The sequence below is a fragment of the Nycticebus coucang genome, chromosome 10 (assembly GCF_027406575.1).
Source record: "Nycticebus coucang isolate mNycCou1 chromosome 10, mNycCou1.pri, whole genome shotgun sequence".
In the NCBI taxonomy this organism is placed as follows: domain Eukaryota; kingdom Metazoa; phylum Chordata; class Mammalia; order Primates; family Lorisidae; genus Nycticebus; species Nycticebus coucang.
Window position 1 is genome coordinate 124,692,704 of NC_069789.1, and position 21,784 is coordinate 124,714,487.

Here is a 21,784-nt window from a genome sequence, read left to right on the forward strand (position 1 = left end):
GAGTCTCACTTTATGGCCCTCGGTAGAGTGCCGTGGCCTCACACAGCTCACAGCAACCTCCAACTCCTGGGCTTAAGCGATTCTCTTGCCTCAGCCTCCCGAGTAGCTGGGACTACAGGTGCCCGCCACAACGCTCGGCTGTTTTTTGGTTGCAGTTCGGCCAGGGCTGGGTTTGAACCCACCACCCTCGGCATATGGGGCCCGCACCTTCCCGACTGAGCCACAGGCACCGCCCTAGGAAGATATCTTGAGCCTGAGTTTCAGGTTGCTGTGAGCTGTAGAGGGAGACTGTCACAAACAAACAAACAAATAAATAAAGTAGCATCCCACACCTCCTCTGCTTAACTTTTGTCCATAGTACTTACTGCCATTTAACATGCTACATGATTTATTATGTATTGTGTGTCTGGGTCTCCCTCAAAATATCAGCCCACAGGGGGGAATTTTTAGCCACTGCCGTATCCCTGATCTCTGAAGCAGTGTCAGGCACTGAGTTGAAGCTTAACAAATCCTAGGTCAAGGGATGAACAAGCTTAAAACAACGATGAGGACTTTGAATTTTATTCTAAATGCAAAAGGAAGTTCAGGTAGGAGTCTAAGTAGGGGGGGTGCTGTGAGCTGACTCAGCTGCTCACTGAGTTCCTCTAGCTATTTAAGGGGACAGACTAGAAGGTTGAGCACAGGGGGCCCAGTGAGGAGGCTGTGACAACAGTCCTATTGGAGGGGGGACACCAGGAGGAGGGAGGAATAGGAAGATTTAGGAAAGTGCAGCTAAGAGGATTTACTATCATGACTGTGACTTCATTGGGCAAATCCAGTTGGCTCCAAGGTTTTGGACCTGAGCAACAGGCAAGTGTGAAGCTCTTTATTGGAATGGGAAGGACTTCAGGTTGGAAAGTGGTTGTAGAGGTAAGGATTTGAGTTAGACTAGAACAGGAACTAGCTGACTGTGTGACAGGGGATTCTGTCACAGTCCAACTACTTGAGGTTGGGGATTAAAAGACATGGCTCCTCCAGGTATGGGAGCTGCAGAGATCTTTCTCTCCTCTCCCAGTGCTGGGTTGAGCTGGGGTGGGGATGGGGCAGGCAGCATCCTCCTGCCTGACATGGAGAATAAACCCAGGACTCTTGTGCTGGGTCTGGTCTGGGAGGAAAGGCCCCTAGGTGACAGGCCACTTGCCCCTCCCTGCCTGCTCCCAGTGGACACCGAGAAACTGCAGAGGAAGAGCTCAGAAATGGAGCCAATGGTCCCAAGCAGTTAGGTTTAAAGGTTCCTTTAACTGTCAGCTTTGAGGTCACTTCCTGGCAACCACCCATGGACTGTGTAGTGCTAATAGCTGGTGCTTCCACTGTGGGCGCAAGGGCAGCAGGGTAGGACTCAGAGAGGGCAGAAAGGGACTAGAAGGGGCTTTGAGTGAATGGGGTCCAGCCAGCGGCTTTAGCTTTGCCATTTCTACACAAGTACTACTCGGAACCTCAGAACTTCAGTTTGTTTGGTTTTGTTTAATTTCAGATTAACAGCACAAGGCAGCGCACATAGCTCAGTGAGTAGGGTGCCAGCCATATACCCAGGTTGGCGGGTTCAAACCCGACCCAGGGCCAGCTAAAACGACGGCAACTACAACAACAACAAAAAAATAGCTGGGCGTTGTGGCGGGCGCCTGTAGTCTCAGCTACTTGGGAGGCTGAGGCAAGAGAATCACTTAAGCCCAAGAGTTTGAGGTTGCTGTGAGCTGTGATACCACAGCACTTTACCCAGGGCCAAGCTTGAGACTCTGTCTCAAAAAAAAAGAAAAGAAAACAAACTCTGCTAAGGATCAATTGAGGTGAGGTACGTCTCCTGACCAGCGACACTAATGAAGGAAGTAGGCTGGGACTTGGGGCCAATGGCCTCTGACTTTGTTTTCACAGGAAAAGAAAATACGAATTTTTGGTTTGGTGCCTGTGGCTCAAGCAGCTAAGGCACCAGCCACATACACCTGAGCTGGTGGGTTCAAATCCAGCTGGGGCCCGCCGAACAACAGTGACAGCTGCAACCAAAAAATAGGCCGGTGTTGTGGCAGGCATCTGTAGTCCCAGCTACTTGGGAGGCAGAGGCAGGAGAATCGCTTGAGCCCAGGAGTTGGAGGTTGCTGTGAGCTGTGATGCCATGGTACTCTACCCAGGATGACAGCTTGAGGCTCTGTCTCAAAAAAACAATTTTCTCATAAAGTTTCTCCAAACAGAAGAGTACTGAAAACTAGTTAGCAACCTGAGTGACAAACCCCTCTGAGTCTGAAATGATCAATGGCTGGCATTTCCTAAGAGAACAGACTAGTCACTGATCTTTTTTTTTTTTTTTTTTTTGAGACAGAGTCTCACTTTGTCACCCTCAGTAGAGTGCCGAGGCGTCACAGTTCACAGCAACCTCAAACTCTTGGGCTTAAGCGATTCTCTTGCCTCAGCCTCCCAAGTAGCTGGGACTACAGGCGCCCACCACAACGCCCAGCTATTTTTTGGTTGTAGTTGTCACTGTCGTTTAGCAGGCCTGGGATGCATTCGAATCCGCCAGCTCCAGTGTACACGGCTGGCACCATAGCCACTGAGCTGCAGGCGCCAAGCCTAGCCCCTGATCTTTACTGGTAAGAGTCCATGGAATCCACACAGCTTTCAGGAGGGTCCATTAATTTCCCCTTCCACAGATGAAAAAACTGAGGACAAGCAAGGAGGAGTTACTGGACTAAGGATACAGCCACAAAGCCAAGATTTGAGACAGAGGAACCCTCTCCATCTTCCAAGAGGAGCCCAGGCTTAACTGCAGCTCCTACATCTCGTTCAGACCCTCCTCCTCCTTGCTGACTCAATTTGCCCTTCTCACCCATGACCTCAAAGAGTCCAGGCCTGGGAAGAAGTCCACATGGAAGAAAGGAGGCAGCAACCCCATAGGGAGCGGAGGCGGGGGCGGGGCCAAGCCAGAGCAGGGGCAAATCCAGCAGCCAGTGGGGCAGGGCTGTTCTTGGGCTCCCTCTGGTGGGCAATGGGTAGAGGCCAAGGAGGAGAAGGAGAAACCAGAGAGAGATAGCAAGTCAAAGTCAACAAATCTTTATTAAATGCCTGCAGTTACTGGGAGGAGGCCATAATGCTGGACACACCTGTTGAGAAAAGAAGGCAAAACCAGAGTCAACTTGGGAAGACAAGAAGAGGAGCCTGCAGTTACCCATTACAGCATCCATGATTCTTTTTTTTTTGAGACAGAGCCTCAAGCTGTCGCCCTGGGTAGAGTGCTGTGGCATCACAGCTCACAGCAACCTCCAACTCCTGGGCTCAAGCGAGTCTTCTGTCTCCGCCTCCCAAGTAGCTGGGACTACAGGCACCCGCCACAATGCCTGGCTATTTTTTGGTTGCAGCCATCATTGTTGTTTGGCGGGCCCAGGCTGGATTTGAACCCACCAGCTCATGCGTATGTGGCTGGCGCCTTAGCCGCTTGAGCCACAGGTGCCGAGCCAGCATCCATGATTCTTTAGGGGCAGCTCATGAACCCCTTCTGGGCCCAGGTTACCATCACAAAGGCAGTTTGGTGCCACAGTTAAAAAACCATGAAAACCTGAACAAGGAGGCCCAAGTTCAAATCCCAGCTCTGCCAAATAACTGCTGGATAACTGTGGGCAAGTTACCATCTCTGTGCAGTAGTGTCCCTACCTTTAAGCAATAGCTACCATTTAGAACTACAGGACTAAGTGATGTGCTTAGAACAAAGAACAAGTGTTGTTTATAATTACCACCATATTACTGTGTACTATCTGTAGGCTATTCTGTGTCAAAGTTGTAGTTTCTCAGTTCAGAATCTTTTGTTCTCACAAAAAAACTCCCCCACACAGGGCGGCGCCTGTGGCTCAGTGAGTAGGGTGCCGGCCCCATATGCCGAGGGTGGCGGGTTCAAACCCAGCCCCGGCCAAACTGGAACAAAAAATAGCCAGGCGTTGTGGCGGGCGCCTGTAGTCCCAGCTGCTCGGGATGCTGAGGCAAGAGAATCACGTAAGCCCAAGAGCTGGAGGTTGCTGTGAGCCGTGTGATGCCACGGCACTCTACCGAGGGTGGTACAATGAGACTCTGTCTCTACAAAAAAAAAAAAAAAAAAACTAAAAAAAACCTCCCCCACACAGTGTGTGCAGATGACTACCCACTCAATCTTGTCCCTCAATTAAATACCACATCAGGTGTCTCTTACCTAAAAGGCATGCTGTATCAATACATATCTTTATGTTTTTAATTTATTTTTGAGACAGTCTCACTCTGTTGCCCTCTGTAGAGTACCATAGTGTCGTAGCTCACAGCAACCTCAAACTCTTTGGTTCAAGTGATCCTCTTGCCTCAGCCTCTCCAGTAGTTGGGACCACAGATGCTGGCCACAATACTTGGCTAGTTTTCCTACTTTAGTAGAAATGGGGTCTCACTCTTGCTCAAGCTGGTCTCAAACTCCTGAGTTCAAGTGATCTACTGGACTCAGCCTCCCACAGTGCTAAGATTACAGGTGTGAGCCACTATACCTGGCCATCAGAATCACATTTAAAAGGATGGGAGGGGCTTGGCACCTGTGGCTCAAGTGGCTAAGGCACCACCTGAGCTGGCAGGTTGGAATCCAGCCCAGGCCCGCCAAACAACAATGATGGCTGCAACCAAAAAATAGCCGGGCATTGTGGTGGGTGCCTGTAGTCCTAGCTACTTGGGAGGTGGAAGCAAGAGAATTGCTTGAGCCCAGGAGTTGGAGGTTGCTATGAGCTGTGATGCCACAGCACTCTACACAGAGTAACAGCTTGAGGCTCTGTCTCAAAAAATAAATAAATAAATAAAATAAAAGGATGGGAGGTAGACCCAAGGTCCAAGGGAATAGGTAACAAGGTCCATGTTCTCCCTCACTATAGGACACCCCAGTGAGAAGAATGATAAGAGAGTGCATGCTAAAGGAATATCTATTTCACCCTTGTTAGCTGAGCAATCACTTGAGTAAAAATGTGTGTATGATGAGGATAATTTTTTATTTTATTTTTTTTTGTAGAGACAGAGTTTCACTTTATCGCCCTCGGTAGAGTGCCGTGGCCTCACACAGCTCACAGCAACCTCCAACTCCTGGGCCTAGGCGATTCTCCTGCCTCAGCCTCCCGAGTAGCTGGGACTACAGGTGCCCGCCACAACGCCCGGCTATTTTTTTGTTGCAGTTTGGCGGTGGCCGGGTTTGAACCCGCCACCCTTGGTATATGGGGCCGGCGCCCTGCTCACTGAGCCACAGGCGCCGCCCGAAGATAATTATTGATATTTAATGAACTCAGTGATTGGCTTTTTGCTAAGTGTAATATGTTGATTATTATTATTATTGTTTTTTTTTCAGTTTTTGGTCAGGGGTGGGTTTGAACTTGCCACCCGAGGTATATAGGGCTGGCGCCCTACTACTTGAGCCACAGGAGCCACCCTTATGTTGATTATCTTACTTCTTTTTTTTTTTTTGCAGTTTTTGGCTAGGGCTGCGTTTGAACCCACCACCTCCGCTATATGGGGCTGGCGCCCTACTCCTTTGAGTCAGGCGCTGCCCCCTGATTATCTTACTTCTTTTTTTTTTTTTTTTTTGTAGAGACAGAGTCTCACTGTACCGCCCTCGGGTAGAGTGCCGTGGCGTCACACGGCTCACAGCAACCTCTTAACTCTTGGGCTTACGCGATTCTCTTGCCTCAGCCTCCCGAGCAGCTGGGACTACAGGTGCCCGCCACAACGCCCGGCTATTTTTTTGTTGCAGTTTGGCCGGGGCTGGGTTTGAACCCGCCACCCTCGGCATATGGGGCTGGCGCCCTACACACTGAGCCACAGGCGCCGCCCGATTATCTTACTTCTTAATCATAATTCCATGAGGCAGGTGGATGATGCTACTTACATTATTTCGTAAATTACAATGGGAGCATCAACATTATGGGGTAAGGTAAGGATCAAATGATTTGAGTATAATAACCTACAGTGCTTTTTTTTGAGACAAAGTCTGAAGCTGTTGCCCTGGGTAGAGTGCTGTAGCATCGTAGCTCACAGCAACCTCCAATTCTTGGGCTCAAGCAATCTTCTTGCCTCAGTTTTTCTAGTTTTAGTAGAGACGGGGATTTGTTCACTTTTTGCTCAGGCTGGTCTCAAACTTGTGAGCTCAAGCTGTCCACCTGCCTCGGCCTCCCAGAGTGCTAGGATTATAGGCACAAGCCTGTTTTTTTGTTGTTGTTGTTTGTTTTTTGAGACACGGTTTCACTATGTCGCCCTTGGTAGAGTGCCGTGGCTTCACAGCTCAGACCAACCTCAAACTCTTGGGTTTAAGTGATTCTCTTGCCTCAGCCTTCCAAGTAGCTGGGACTACAGGTCCCCGCCACGTTGCCCGGCTATTTTTGTTGTTGTTGTAGTTGTCATTGTTGTTTGGCAGGCCCGGGCTGGGTTTGAACCTGCCAGCCCCGGTGTATGTGGCTAAACTATAGGCACCGAGACAGAACCTATGGTGTTTATCGTAATTATTGGGTATCACTGCTGTCATCCCCATTTTTTAGATGAAAAAACTGAGGCACAAAGAGGTGAAATCACTCCAAGTGGAGAATTAAGACTCCCACCTAATTAACCTGGCTCCAGACTCTATGTATTAGGCCTGTGGGTCCCAAGGATGAAGGAGGGCCAATGCAATGAACTCCTGGGAACAAAAATGTCAGAAAGAAACCCTGTAAGAAACCCTAGGCCCCCAGAAGTCCTGTTGAATGCTATGGGGCAGGTCATAGGGCCTGACAGTTCCAGGAATCCTGCATCCCCACCACTCCTCCCTGGCCAGGCAGTCTCTCAAAGAACAGGTCAGTGGAGTCTGACATGCAAATTTTCTAGCCCTGAATAAAAATAGGTATACCTGGGTCCTCTGGGCCCCAGTTCTGGTCCCAACAGAAAGGTACCCCCATATCCCGAGAGCCTAAGGCCACCACTCACTGTCAAAGTCGATCTTCTCCACAATATTCTTGGGTTTAATACTCTCTTCCTGGCTACAAATAAAGATCTGCCCTGACTCGTCGGCGCTCCAGCCATACTTGCTCATCCACACCTTCAGCTGGTTGTCTGCAGAGGACACAGGCAGCAAGGGGCTTCAGTCAACCCAATCCCACATGCCAGGAGACTGGCAGGCAAGGGAATCAGGGATTGCCAAGCTAGGCCACCCCACTTGCATGACTGCCCCACTGGCATCTCTGGCCTGGAAACAGCAGCAGCTCCTCACCCCAGGTCACTCTCTGATTGGTCACCAGAAGGAGGCTTTCAGCTTTCTTTTCCTTTTTTTTTTTTTGTAGAGACAGAGTCTCACTTTATGGCCCTCGGTACAGTGCCCTGCCTCACACAGCTCACAGCAACCTCCAACTCCTGGGCTTAAGCGATTCTCCTGCCTCAGCCTCCCGAGTAGCTGGGACTACAGGCGCCCGCCACAACGCCCAGCTATTTTTGGTTGCAGTTTGGCCGGGGCGGGGCCTGAACCCACCACCCTCGGCATATGGGGCCGGCGCCCTACGGACTGAGCCACAGGCGCCGCCCAGCTTTCTTTTCCTTAATTTTATAGGGCTTTCACCTTAACTTATTTTATGTATGTATTCCTCTCTGTTCTCCTCCAGTGCAAAGCTTGGTTCTTTTTCCTTTTGAGACAGAATCCTCACTCTATTGCCCTGGGTAGAGTGCCAGGGCATCATAGCTAACAGCAACCTCAAAATCTTGGACTCAAGAATTCCTCTTGCGGGCGGCGCCTGTGGCTCAGTGAGTAGGGTGCTGTCCCCATGTACCGAGGGTGGCGGGTTCAAACCCAGCCCCGGCCAAACTGCAACAAAAAAATAGCCGGGTGTTGTGGCGGGCGCCTGTAGTCCCAGCTGCTCGGGAGGCTGAGGCAAGAGAATCACGTAAGCCCAAGAGTTAGAGGTTGCTGTGAGCCGTGTGACGCCACGGCACTCTACCCGGGCACTCTACCTGAGGGCGGTACAGTGAGACTCTGTCTCTACAAAAAAATAAAAAAAAAAAAGAATTCCTCTTGCCTCAGCTTTCAGAGTACCTGGGACTACAGGCACCGGCCACAATGCTCAGCTAGTTTTTTTTTTTTTGCAGTTTCTGGCCGGCGCTGGGTTTGAACCTGCCACCTCCGGCATATGGGGCCAGCGCCCTACACCTTTGAGCCACAGGCGCTGCCCCCCGGCTAGTTTTTCTTTCTTTCCTTCTTTTTTTTTGAGACAGAGTCTCAATCTGTCACCCTCGGTAGAGTGCCGTGGTGTCAAAGCAACCTCTAACTCTTGGGCTTAAGTGATTCTCTTGCCTCAGCCTTCCAAGTATCTGGACTACAGGCACCCTCCACATACCCAGCTATTTTTTGTTGCAGTTGCCACTGCTGTTTTAGCTGGCCGGGGCCGGGTTGGAACCCACCACCCTCGATATATGGGGCTGGCGTCCTATCCACTGAGTCATAGGTGCTGCCCTTTTTATTTTTATTTTTTTGAGACAGAGTTTCACTTTGTTGCCCTTGGTAGAGTGCCATGGCATCACAGCTCACAGCAACCTCAAACTCTTGGGTTCAAGTGATTCTCTTGCCTCAGCCTCCTGAGTAGCTGGGACTACAGGCACGTGACAAATTGCCCAGCTATTTTTAGAGGCAGAGTCTCACTCTTGCTTAGGCTGGTCTTGAACCCGTGAGCTCAGGCAACTCACCCGCCTCGGCCTCCCAGAATGCTAGGATTATAGGTGTGAGCCACCGAGCCTGGCCTCCCAGCTGTTTTTTCTATTTTTAGTAGAGATGAGGTCTCGCTCTTGCTCAAGCTAGTCTGGAACTCCTGACCTCAAGCGATCTACCTGCTTCAGCCTCCCAGAGTGCTGAGGTTACAAGTGTAAGCCACTGTGCCTGGCAAGGGAACATGTTATACCAAGGTCTTATTTCTTCCCTGGGCTTAGCCTAAAATAATAACAGCCTGGTGAGACCAAGATGGGTCCATCTGTGAAGCGGGCTAAGGTCCACTGCTCTAGATTACCCTTGAACCACCTGGACCTGCACTAGGATCCAGAGGCCCTTACCTGACAGATCCCCAAGCATTTCGGCCAGCAGCCAGCGGTCGATGTGCTGGTAGGTGATACCCACGACATGGCAGATAACTGTGGAGGTCAGAAACACAAAGATGGTGAGGGACTGCCCATCAGGACCCTTCTGCCACTCTACTCCTTCCCCTGGGAGCCCAGGTACAGAGAGGGACTTACATTTTCGAACAGAATCTTCAAAGCCAGTTATGCCTTCTAAGAGGTCCATGTTTTCATCTAGGGCTTGCTATGATAGGAATGTTGAAGGTTATGTTATTTATTTATTTAGAGACAGAGTCTCACTCTGTCACCCTTGGTAGAGTTCTCTGGCATCACAGCTCACAGCAACCTCAAATTCTTGGGCTCAAATGATTCTCTTGTCTCAGTCTCCTGAGTAGCTGGGACTATAGGCACCTGCCACAATGCCCAGCTATTTTTAAGGCAGGGTCTCACTCTGGCTCAAGCTGGTCTTGAACTTGTGAGCTCTGGCTATCCACCTGCCTCTGCCTCCCAGAGTGCTAGGATTACAGGCATGAGCCACCATGCCTGGCCCAACAATGTTATTATCAGTGATGTCTACAACAATAGCAACTAACGTTTCAACATCCACCAACACACTAGTCACTCTTCTGTTTGAACCCTATGGTCAAAGTTATTACTTCTATGCCCATTTTAGAAATGAGGAGACCAAGGCAGCTAAGTGACCTGCACCAAATCCTTTAGAACTGAAGTTTGAATGCGACAGGCAGAAACTGTAACCCCCAGAGAGGAGACAGGAACACATTAGCTTACTGCACTGCCACAAACCCTTACCTTACTCAGAGAAAGCCAACCTTCCTACCGTGGCCCATGAGATCCCCACAGGATTTGCCTCCGTTGCCTCTACCTGCTCACCCTGCTCCAGCCATAGGGACCTCCTTGCTTCTCCTCCAATCTGCTGGGCACCCACCTACCTGGGAGCCTTTGCACTGTTGGAAACTCTCCTCCCCTACGGCTAGCACCCTCACCTCCTTCAGGTTTCTGCTCAAATGTCACCTTTTCAGCAATGGCTCCCTTCAATAGAAGTGAAGGAAATGGGGAACCCACAAGGATGCTGAGAAGGAGTAGCCAGTGAGGTGGGAGGGAAGCCAGAACAGCCATTCTGGAAGCCGCATTAAGGGGGTTTGAGGGAGCAGGGCTGCCTATATGACCGCCTATATCAGAGGCAGCTAACAAATGAGGCCTGAGAACTGCCCATGGGATCCAGCAATACTGAGGTCACTACTGATCCAGGTTTGTGGAGTGTGTGTGCATGCTGAGGAGGAGGGTTGGGGGGGTTGGTCAGGAAAGGGCCAATGGGCTGAATGTAGTGGGTTCAAGTGAGCAGTGGGGAAGGGGCGCTGAGCACAGCTTTCTGCCCCAGGGAAGAGTGACCAACAGTCCTGATTTGCCAGAGACAGGGGATTCCTGGGATGTGACACTTTCAGCTTTAAAATCAAGAAAGAGGCTCGGTGCCTGTAGTTCAAGCCACTAAGGCTCCAGCCACATACACCAGAGCTGGAGGGTTCAAATCCAGCCCAGGCCTGCCAAACAATGACAACTACAACCAAAAAGTATCCGGGCGTTGTGGTGGGCGCCTGTAGTCCCAGCTAATTGGGAGGCAGAGGCAGGAGACTCGCTTGAGCCCAGGAGTTGGAGGTTGCTATGAGCTGTGATGCCATGGCACTCTACCCAGGGCAACAGATTGAGGCTGTCTCAAAAAAAAAAAAAAAGAATTAGGATAAGAACAGGGCAGTGCCCGTAGCTCAATGGTTAGGGCGCTGGCCACATACACCGAGGATGGTGGGTTCAAACCTGGCCCGGGCCGGCTAAAGCAACAATGACAACTGCAACAAAAACAATATTGCTGAGTATTGCAGTGGGCACCTATAGTCCCAGCTGCTTGGGAGGCTGAGGCAAGAGAATTGCTTAAGCCCAAGAGTCTGAGGTTGTTGTGAGCTATAATGCCCCGGGCACTCTACTGAAGGCAACAGCTTGAGACTCTTGTCTCAAAAAAAAAAAAAAAAAAATATATATATATATATATATATATTAGGATAAGAACAGTAAAGAAAGCAGAGAAAATGAGCCAAACTCTTTGAGAAACAAGGAGCAGTCAGTCATCTAGGGGGCCTGATACAAGTAGGGTGGGAAGTGTTGAGATGTGAACTTCAGGACAGGGCGGGGGGAGTGGTTTCCAGAGGGACAGTGGAAAACAAGGTGATCAACCTCCCATCTTGGGGGGCTACAGAGGTGAAGGGCCAGGCTCTGCTTAGGGCAAGAAAGGGAGAGAGCATGAGAGCATTCTTTTGAGACAGAATCTCAAGCTGTCGCCCTGGGTAAAGTGCTGTTATGTCATAGCTCACAGCAACCTCCAACTCCTTGGCTCAAGGGATCCTCTTGCCTCAGTTTTTCTATTTTTAGTAGGGATAGGGTCTTGATTTTGCTCAGGCTGGGCTCAAACTCGTGAGCTCAAGCAATCCAGCCACCGCAGCCTTCCAGAGTGCTAAGATTACAGGCATGAGCCACTGAGCCCAACCCTTTTTTTTTTTCTTTTTTTTTGAGACACAGTCTGACTCTGTCAACCTAGGTAGAGTACCATGGCATCACAGTTCACAGCAGCCTCAAACTTTTGGGTTCCTCTCTGTCTCAGCCTCCTGAGTAGCTAAGACCATAGGCACCTGCCACAATGCTGGGATAGTTTTTCTATTTTTAGTACAGATGAGGTCTCACTCTTGCTCAGGCTGGTCTGGAACTCATGAGCTCAAGCAATCCACCTGCCTTGGCCTCCCAAAATGCTAGGATTACAGGCGTGAGCCGGGTGCCTGGCCAGGAGAGCACATTTAAAGACGCTGAGGAGATAGAGGACTTCTGCTCATGATTAATGGTGTGTACTAAGAGCCCAGTGGCAAAATAGGGTAAGGGGGACAGGGTCACCCTCACTCTTGTGCCGCAGGGATGATCTATGAGGCCTGACTTGAGGCAACGATTACGATTCCATGAGATTGGGCACACAAAACATTGAATACAGGGCCCATCACCAGCAGGTAGCCAATAAACATGCATGATCATTACTTTTTAGCCTATTCTGCTCAACATGGCCTGGCCACCCACACTGCCCCTGGACCAAGGGAAGTTACCCAGAAAGCCTGGAAGTGGCAGGTCTCCAGCAGGTCCCCCAGGTACAAAATCTGTCGGATCGGCCGTTCTTCTTGCTGCCAGTAGGAAGAAGTAAGAGAAAACAGCCTCAGAGACTGAGGAGGCTGGGGCTGGGCCCTAGACCACCTGTCCCCATCAACCACCTCCTACACCCTTTCTTCCAAAGGTTCAGCTCAGAAAATGAAATGGAGGGCCAGATGCAATGGTTCATGCCTATAATCCTAGCACTCTGAGAATCTGGCTGTGGTGGGTGAATCACTTGAGGAGTTTAAGACTAGCCTGAGCAAAAGTGAGACCCCCTCGTCTACTAAAAATCAGCCAGGCATTGTGGCGGGTGTCTACAGTCCCAGCTACTTGAAGATCTCTTGAGCCCAGGAGTTTGAGGTTGCTGTGAGCTATGATGCCACGACTCTAGCGTGGGCAAGACAGTGAGACTCTGTCTAAAAAATAAATAAATAAATAAATAAATAAATAAATAAAGGTTCAGTGCCTGTGGCTTAGAGGCTAGGGCACCAGCCACATACACCAGAGCTGGTGGATTTGAACCCAGCCCAGGCATGCCAAAACAATGACAACTACAAAAAAAAAAAAAAAAAAAAGCTGGGTGAGGTGGCGGGCACCTGTAGTCCCAGCTACTTGGGAGGCTGAGGCAAGAGGATTGCTTAAGTCCAAGAGTTTGAGGTTGCTGTGAGCTGTGACACCACACCACTTTACTGAGGGTGACATAGTGAGACTCTGTCTCAAAAAAAAAATCACAAAAACAAAAAAACATACCTGGAAAATGGAGCAGCTTATCTCTCCTGCAGATATATATGGATGGGAGAAAGGACGTTTGTTGCAGTGTTATTTGTAATGGCAAAAGGTGAGAAACAACCTAAGGGTCAAATTATGGGGACAAAGAAATAAACAGTGGCCCATTCATACACTGTAGCCAACTCTATACTTACAAAATTGATATGGAGTACCTGACACACTGAGATGTGAAAACAGCAAGGCATAGAATGATGCACGTGATTCCCTACCACCTGTGGCAGGGGAATGTGTGTGTGAACACACACACCTGCACTTACACATCTACAGAATACTATTTGTGGAGGTCCATGAGTTGCAAACAACTACTGCCTCGTAGGAAGGGAGTGGGGGTGCTGTGGGATGGGTAGGGAAGCCTTATTTTTCTCACTGTGTACTCTTTATTTTCAACCATAAACTATATACTTCTTTTTTTCTTGAGACAGGGTCTCACTCTGTCACCCAGGCTAGAGTGCTGTGGTGTCATCTTAGCTCCCAGCAACCTCAAAATGTTGGGCTCAGCCTCCCAAGTAGCTAAGACTACAGGCACCTGCCACAACGCCTGGCTACTAGCTTGTTAGTTTTTCTATTTTTTTTTTTGAGACACAGCCTCAAGCTGTCACCCTGGGTAGAGTGCCGTAGCATCACAGCTCACAGCAACCTCCAACTCCTGGGCTCAAGCGATTCTCCTGCCTCCGCCTCCCAAGAAGCTGAGATTACAGGCGCCCGCCACAATGCCCGGCTATTTTTTGGTTGCAGCCATCATTGTTGTTTGGCAGGCCCAGGCTGGATTCAAACCCGCCAGCTTAAGTGTATGTGGCTGGTGCCTTAGCCACTTGAGCCACAGGTGCGGAGCCTATTTTTCTATTTTTATTTTATTTATTTAATTTTTTTGAGATAGCGTCTCACTATGTCACCTGTGGTAGAGTGCTGTGGTGTCACAGCTCACAGCAACCTCAAACTCTTGGGCTTAAGCTATTCTCTTGCCTCAGCCTCCCAAGTAGCTGGGACTATGGGTGCCCACCCCAACTCCAACCCCAACCCTAACCCTAGTTGTCATTGTTGTTTAGCTAGGCCGAGCTAGGTTCAAACCAGCCAGCCCCAGTATATGTGGCTGGTGCCCTAACCAGTGACGTATGGGTACTGAGCCAGTTTTTCTAGTTTTAGAGATGGGGTCTTGCTCTTGCACAGGCTGGTCTGGAACTCCTGAGCTAAAGTGATCTACTCACCTTGGCCTCCCAGAGTGCCAGGATTATAGGCATGAACCACCATGCCTGGCCCACATACTTATTTTTTAAAAAGCCACTTGAACACCCTTAGGTGAACTGACAATCTCTCAGTAGGCAGGAACCCAGATGGACACACCTGACAGAGGGGCTTTAGTTAGTTACCTGGCATTTCTCAGCTCAGCCACCAATGAACAGGCAGTATGACAGCTGTGGGCACAAAGGCCCAGCCTCCTGCCTTATAGAGCACAGGTGGGGGACTTTCAGGTTTGTCAAGTGGTCAAACAAAAGTTGTAAGCCCACCTGGACCAGCCACAGAACCAGCAGGTCAAGGTGGGGGAGTGAGATCACTTATTCGCACTGAAAGCCAGCTCTGTGTAGGCTGGCTACATATGAATGAAGCTTCTGCTCTAGGAGCTGATAATCCAGTCTTCATGTCCCCTGCCCCTGCCAGTCTCTTGGGCCTCTTGCCTGTTTGCTCTCTGTCACCTGGGACCATCAGGGAAGTCTTTCTAAAGCACAAATGTGCCTGTATGGCCCTGCTTTTTTTTTTTTTTTGAGGGAGTCTTACTTTCTCACCCTCAGTAGAGTGGTGTGACGTCATAGCTCACAGCCACCTCAAACTCTTGGGCTTAAGCAATCCTCCTGCCTCGGTCTCCCAAGTAGCTGAGTCTACAGGCTCCTGCCACAACACAATATTTTTTCTATTTTTAGTAGAAATGGGGTCTTGCTCTTGCTCAGGCTGGTCTGGAACTCCTGAGCTCAAGCGATCTAGTCACCTTGTCCTCCCAGAGTACTGGGATTACAGGCATGAGCCAACACAACCGGCCAATGGCCCTGCATTGTTCTTCATAGTTCTCCAGAGCTATGTGGGTCTGACCACATTCCACTGTGGATCACTCTTACTACCCCTTCCCCTAACTCCTGTTTCAGATGTCCCCACCTCTAGGAAGCTTCCCTTATTCTCCCAGCCAGCTCAGGTGCCTCCTCTGGCCCCTAGATCCCAGACCTCATCAACCTAGTCTGTCACTGAGGAAACACTTGTCTGTCTCCTCAATGGACGGTTAGGAGCTTCATGAGGGCAGGGCCCAGGCCTTTCTTAGTCACCACAGTGTCCCAGTGCTGCCCAGCACTGGACCAACCCCTGAACAGGCATTTGGTGTACTGGGATGAGCACACAGACCATCTCCCTGTGAGTGTGTCTACCTTGACCGCCACCCCCTCCCTTGCCCCCTGCGCCCCACAGCTGGAAGGGTACATGCGCCTGGTCGATCATGCACTTGCACAGGGTGAAGTCGGTGTGGGGCAGGTTGGTGAGGGCCTTCAGCAGGATCTGGGCAGTGACTGTGGTCTGGAAGAAGGCTGGGTTGAACTGGTACCTGAGAAGGGAACAAGAGACACAGATGGCAACACTGGCAGCTCCAGGTCCCCAACCCTCAGCAGGTGCCAGGAAAGATGCCTGGGTTCCAACCACAACCACAACACTTTCTGGCTACATAAGTAGAACCTCCTCAAGCCTACTTTTGTGGTCTGTGAACAGGGACAGTTAATCCCCACAACTACCCATACGGTAAACATTGGTAAGTGATTCACGAACAAATTAGTATGGAAGTTACAGTCTGGAGTAATGGTTAAGGCTCTGGAGCCAGACTTCCTAGGTTTTTTTTTTTTTTTTTTTTGGTTTTTGGCCGGGGCTGGGTTCGAACCCGCCACCTCCGGCACATTGGACCGGCGCCCCACCCTTTGAGCCACAGGCGCCGCCCAGACTTCCTAGGTTTAAACTTCCCTGCTGATGGTGGGCACCGTGGCTCTCATCTGTAATCCCAGCACTCTGGGAGGCCGAGGCAGGAGAATTGCTTGAGCTCAGAAGTTCAAGATCAGCCTGAGAAGAGGAAAACCCCATCTCTACTAAAGGTAGAAAAACTAGCTGGGCATGGTGGCAGGTGCCTGTAATCCCAGCTACTCAGTGGGGCTGAGGCAGGAGGATCACTTGAGCCCAGAAGTTTGAGGTTGCTGTGAGCTATGAGGACGCCAGGACACTCTATCCAGGGCGACAGAGTGAGACTCTGTCTTAAAACAAATAAATAAGTAAAATTTCCTGCTGAGTAATCATGGACTGTTTCCTTCCTTGCTAAGGAGATGATTACAACCACATCTACCTCATGGGGGCATGATAGCAATTAAGTGAGTTAATACATAACTCACTGTGTACAGCAGTTAGCACATGGTGGGCACTCATCAACCAGAGGAAATCACTAATACCAATCTAAACCACCACACAAACACAAGCGTTCTCTCCATTTTACAGATGTGAAAAGCAAGGCTATATAATCTGCAAAAATAACACAGCAGTAGTGTTAAGAAAGCACCCAAGGGGGAAGAACCCAAATGACCATCAAGGGAATAGATCACAAGGACAGAGTCACACAGTGGAACACTACACAGCAATGAAAATAAACAATGTAGCCACACCAAAAATGACACAGCAGTGACAATAAGCAATGTAGCCACACCAAAAAAGGATAGATCTCACAAACCCAGTGCTGAGAGGAAGATGCCATATGCAGAGATCAGGCTGTATGATTACATTTGTGTGAAGTTCAAAGTAAGTAAACCTGAACCAAGCTGACCCAGATACCTGCATCTGTGGTAAACTACCATATAAAGCCAGGACACAAGAACATGACAGTGGTGAGGGTGGGAAGATGGGTGAGGTTGTTGGCACAGAGCATATGGGCAAAGGGCTTCTGGCATCACCAACACTTTTCACCATGGAAGACAATTTCATGAGTGTTCATTTACAATGATTTGTTAACTGTGTATTTTTTATTTTTGAGATAAGAGTCTTAAGCTGCCACCCTTGGTAGAGTGCTGTGGCATCACAGTTCATAGCAACCTCAAACTCTTAGGCTTAAGCAATTCTCTTGCCTCAGCCTCTCAAGTAGCTGGGACTACAGGCACCCGCCACAACGCCTGGCTTTTGTTGTAGTTGTCATTGTTGTTTGGCAGACCCAGGCTGGGTTAGTTTTATGTACTATCTTGTATATAATTAATTTTTGTTTAAAGAATAGTTAAAATTTGCCAATAACTGGCACTCTTCAGATTATTTGTTTTTGAAACAGAGTGTTGTTTTGAACCCTTGGTAGAGTGCTGTGGGATCATAGCTCACAGCAACCTCAAACTCTTGGGTTTGACCAATCCTTCTGCCTCAGCCTCCTGAGTAGCTGGGACTACAGGCAACCACTATAACATCTAGCTGGGTGTTTTTCTGTTTTTAGTAGAGACAGGGTCTCCCTCTTGCTCAGGCTGGTCTCGAACTCTTCAGCTGAAGCAATCCACCTCCCCCACCCTCCCAGAGTGCTAGGATTGACCCACTCTTCAGATTTATTTATTTTTTTTTGGAGACAGAGTCTCAAGCTGTCACCCTGGGTACAGTGCTGTGGCGTCACAGCTCACAGCAACCTCAAACTCTTAGGCTCAAGCAATTCTCTTGCCTCAGCCTCCCAAGTAGCTGGGACTAAGGCACCTGGCTATTTTTTTTTTTTTGGTTGTAGCTGTCATTGTTTGGCAGGTCCAGCTGGATTCAAACCCACCAGCTCTGGTGTATGTGGCTTGCACTCTAGCCGCTGAGCCCACTCTTCAGACTTTTTTTTTTGGCCGGGGCTGGGTTTGAACCAGCCACCTCCAGCATATGGGGCTGGCGTCCTACTCCTTTGAGCCATAGGTGCGGCCCACACTCTTCGGATTTTTAATTGCAAAGAATGTTATTGTGCAAGACAGAATCTGATAGCAATTAAATGGTGACAGCTTTGCCAATAACCAATAATATGCTCTTCCATGGCTAGGAAGGGAAACTGACACAGTTGGCAGGTCCCTAAGATACTTGAAGACATAATTAATTTTTAAAAACAATCCGCCTTCCTGCCCCAACTTCTAAACCCTTGGAAGCTACTCCCAGCCACTACCACCCCTTCGCCTGCTCTGTGTTGAGAGTGGCACCTGGCACCAGAGAGCTGCTGGCATGGGGGTATGGACAAGGTTATGCACTCACAACTTCAAGACAGCCAGATTGGCTTCCAGATCATAGGCATTCTCCTTGGCCTGTGTCTCCACATAGCGCTCCAGGGTGGCCAAGTTTTCAGGATTGTACCTAAAGGAGATTCAAGATGGGTGAGCAAAGAGACAGGTGCTGAGACTAGTCATTTTATGGAGCAAAGGGCCACTGTAAATCTGTTCTTCCTTCCCTTCCCCTCTAAATCTGGCACAGACCACCCGCTCTTCCCAAGTAGTGAAACAGAGCTATAATTTCATTCATTTTTTTTTTATTTTCAGGAAATTGTAAAGGAAGCAGAAGATCTTTAACTTCTAATAAAACCTGTACACTTCCCAGACCTCTTGCTAAGTTCTTTTTTTTTTTTTTTGTCCAGTGACCTCTGAACTCTTTATTGGCATAAGGGCACGCTGCTGTACTGCCTCAGTGTCTCAGAACTTTGGTGTCGTTGGTCTCAGATACCACTTTGCCATCCACTATCCTGTGGGTGGTGGTCTTTGGATGGTTTGCATGGAGTTGCTGCTGTCCAGGGCATCACCAAGGCTGAAGTCCTCCCCGTCTTCTAGCAGGTGGCGGTAGGTGGCGATTTCAGCCTCTAGCTTGACCTTGATGTTCAACAGTACCTCATACTCCTGGGCCTAGCACTGCCCCTCTGCCCCGGTCTGTGCCAGCTCTGACTCCAAATGCAGCAGGACCCCATTGAGTTGCTCCATTTGCAAGGCATGGCGGGCCTCCACCTCCCTCAGGCTGTCCTCCAACCTGGACTTCTGATTTCTCATGGAGTCCAGTTCGATCTCCAAGGGCTGGACTGTACGTGTCAGCTCTGTTAGCATTGTCTTAGCAGCTCCAACCTCAGCAAACTGTGAGGTGACCACTGAGGTGCTCTCCTCAATCTGCTGGGACCAGGTCTTGGCCAGCTCTTCTTGTTCTTCCGAGCCAGCTCGTCATACTGGGCCTGCATGTCTGCCATGATCTTGCTCAGGTCCTGGGATTTGGGAGCATCTACCTCCACAGTCAACCCAGAGCTGGCAATCTGGGCTAGTAGGACTTTTACTTCCTCCTTGTGGTTCTTCTTCATGAAGAGCAGCTCTTCCTTGAGAGCCTCCATCTCTGATTCCAGCTGCAGTCGAGTGATATTGGTGTCATCAATGACCTTGCAGAGCCTGTGGATGTTGCTCTCCATAGATTGGCGCATGGCCAGTTCTGTCTCATACTTGACTATAAAGTCATCAGCAGCAAGATGGGCATTGTCAATCTGCAGAATGATGTGGGCATTGTCCACAGAATTTGCAAAGATCTGAGCCCTCAGATCCTCGATGGTCTTGAAGTAATGCGCCCAGTCTCTGACCTGGGGCCCCTTCTTCTCCAGGTGTTCCCGGATTTTGCTCTCCAGCCTCCGATTATCAGTCTGTAGGTTCCTCACTCTGTCCAGGTAGGAGGCCAGGGGGTCGTTCAGTTCTTGCATGGTCTCCTTCTACGGGATGCCCCCTATTCCTGCTAGACCCCCAGCCATCCCTGTGGCCAGGCCCCTGGACACCCAGCCACCCCGGAAGCTGGTGGAGCAGGATACAGAGATCCAGGAGCCCGAGCCCCCGGCGCCTGCATAGATGCTGGCTGTGCTGCTGGCGGGCGGGACACTGTAGCTGGGTGCCTGGACTGAGCCCGGGGACCAGTAATTGCTGGAGAAAGTGATGGAACGAGTAGTGAAGGACATGATGTCTGAAGAGGAGAGAATAAAACTCGGGCCCTCTTGCTAAGTTCTAAACCCCATTAGAACACTGAGTCTTGTCTAGGATGCCTCCTCAACCTCTCAGCCAGTCACTGTAACCTGTACACATAAGCTTGCTACCCCTTCCTCTCCTCCTCAGGCCTCCACCTAGTCCAGACTCATCCTCTCCTTTCCAGGTTACAGCCTAGCTTCCTCTACTCAGCCCTAACCACCCCTGGCTCTCACTATCTGTTGTTGGTTTTGTCTTCTCTCTGGAAGAGGAACCCAGCCCACGATAGCACGACCTGCAACTGTTTTCGTTGCACCTGGTGCCCAGCGCTGACAGAGTGGATGTCAGTGAACGTGCGAGGAACGAATAACACGAGGGGCAGAGAATGGAGAGATTAAGTAACACCGATAGACTGACGAACTGAGGGAGAAATCAGGAGCAGAGGGAAGGAAGCCTGAGGCGTGGAGAGGGGAATCTTAAGGGAATTAAAGAGGAGAATGAGTGGTAGCTAAGGCTCTCTCTTGTCTCTGGGCCTTTACAGTACTGTTTCCTTAAAACATCTCTTTCTCCGGAATGACCTCACATCCAGAACGATGGAGAAACACTGCCTGAGGGCAAACCCAGGACCCTGACCACCCCTTGCAGTCTAGGGAAAATCCTCTCCTCCACCCCCTTAGCCAGAGCGCTCCCTCCGATCGGGCTCAGACCTGTCGATACCCTTGAGCAACTTGCCCACGTTCGCTCTCATCTGCTCAAACATCGCCATGACTACTGCCGTCTTTCACAACCAGGGCTGGCGGCGAACACTGAAGCGGAACGGCAGCCTCGAAGACCAGAAGAAAAAGAGGAGGTGGAAACGGAATTACGCCTTCTTGCTCCAGCCCTAGAAAAGTGGGAAACGGGTTGAGTGAGGATTTTGCAACAGCGGCCACGCTTTCCGGCTGCCACATGACATCTTCACGGCAGGCGCAATTGGCGCGTGCGCATTCGCTCCGCCTGAGTTGGACCAACGGCTTGAGAAAAAGCTTAGTTTACTCCAGTGCGCAGGCGTCTCTCAGGTTGAGGAGGCGGAGCTAAGCATTTCCCGGCATCTCGTGCCCCGTTCTTGTACTCGGGACGTGCGCGCGCGTGTGCAAGCTCTCCCGGAAGGCGCCCAAGTTCTGACCGCGAGCGCGCACGTCGTATTGCGCGCGGCCGTAAACCCACAGAGCACGGTGCGAATGCGTGCAGTAGTTCTCCGTTTGGGCCGTGAAGTCTATCTGAGGTCCCTCTTGCTTCAGACTTGGGCCCCGGAGGCAGGATCATGAACTCTCCGGTTTCAAGCCCTGCATCCTGGTCCCTGCCCTCTATCAGATCCAAGAGTAGGATCTTATAAAGCTATTGTGCTCTGCGGGCAGGGATTGGGCTCCTGGACTCCCGCCAGATTGCGCCCAGTCTCCATTCAGTTGCAGTTTTGCGGCTGAGGGTATCTTGTGGTACCAGGAGTTATTTGTGTACAAGTTCTGTACATTGCAGGCTTGAATGCACAGACTTGTGCCATGTATGTGGAGGTACATATCCTGGGTACATCCACATGTGTACACACAAATATCCAGGCATGTGCATATCTACACGTTGGCACACCGTGCAGGAGGCAACACAAGTGCGTGTATGTGCCCCATGCATAGCCATCCCTGTGCACACCTGCCACCCCCAGGTTGTGAGCAAACCTTCAAGCACCCAGTAGAGGTTAAACTATGGTTTTAAACTGC

The 21,784-nt window shown here is 50.1% G+C and overlaps 1 protein-coding gene, 1 non-coding gene and 1 pseudogene across 5 annotated transcripts; all 3 read right to left on the minus strand.

Moving 5' to 3' along the window:
- Positions 1–3,069: 3,069 nt before the first annotated feature.
- EIF3K (eukaryotic translation initiation factor 3 subunit K) lies at positions 3,070–20,991 on the minus strand. 4 transcript variants are annotated; one of them, XM_053605578.1, is made up of 9 exons: positions 20,741–20,991; positions 18,316–18,414; positions 15,529–15,643; positions 12,231–12,305; positions 9,253–9,319; positions 9,073–9,150; positions 6,970–7,095; positions 6,609–6,685; positions 3,070–3,131 (listed from the first exon to the last, which is right to left on the minus strand). In XM_053605578.1, exons 1-8 carry the CDS (start codon positions 20,797–20,799, stop codon positions 6,609–6,611), a joined length of 696 nt encoding a protein of 231 aa, XP_053461553.1. In that variant the 5' UTR covers positions 20,800–20,991; the 3' UTR covers positions 3,070–3,131. The 4 variants fall into 4 exon arrangements, with proteins under 4 accessions (XP_053461553.1, XP_053461552.1, XP_053461554.1 ...); XM_053605577.1 differs by having other exon boundaries at positions 15,523–15,643; positions 20,741–20,988; XM_053605579.1 differs by lacking the exon at positions 6,609–6,685 and having other exon boundaries at positions 15,523–15,643; positions 20,741–20,986.
- On the minus strand, positions 18,024–18,153 carry LOC128597976 (small nucleolar RNA SNORA24). The gene has a single exon (XR_008383508.1). It is a non-coding gene; the product is annotated as a small nucleolar RNA SNORA24 (small nucleolar RNA).
- LOC128596135 (keratin, type I cytoskeletal 18-like) lies at positions 18,427–20,733 on the minus strand (annotated as a pseudogene).
- Positions 20,992–21,784: the final 793 nt, after the last annotated feature.

Coding starts and splice junctions, on each gene's coding strand:
- EIF3K (XM_053605577.1), bottom strand. CDS start 20,799: ATGGCGATGTTTGAGCAGATGAGAGCGAACGTGGGCAAGTTGCTCAAG. Junction 9,320..12,230: donor GCCACTTCCAGGCTTTCTGG/GTAACTTCCCTT, acceptor TTCCTATCATAG/CAAGCCCTAGATGAAAACAT. Junction 9,151..9,252: donor TGAAGATTCTGTTCGAAAAT/GTAAGTCCCTCT, acceptor TGACCTCCACAG/TTATCTGCCATGTCGTGGGT.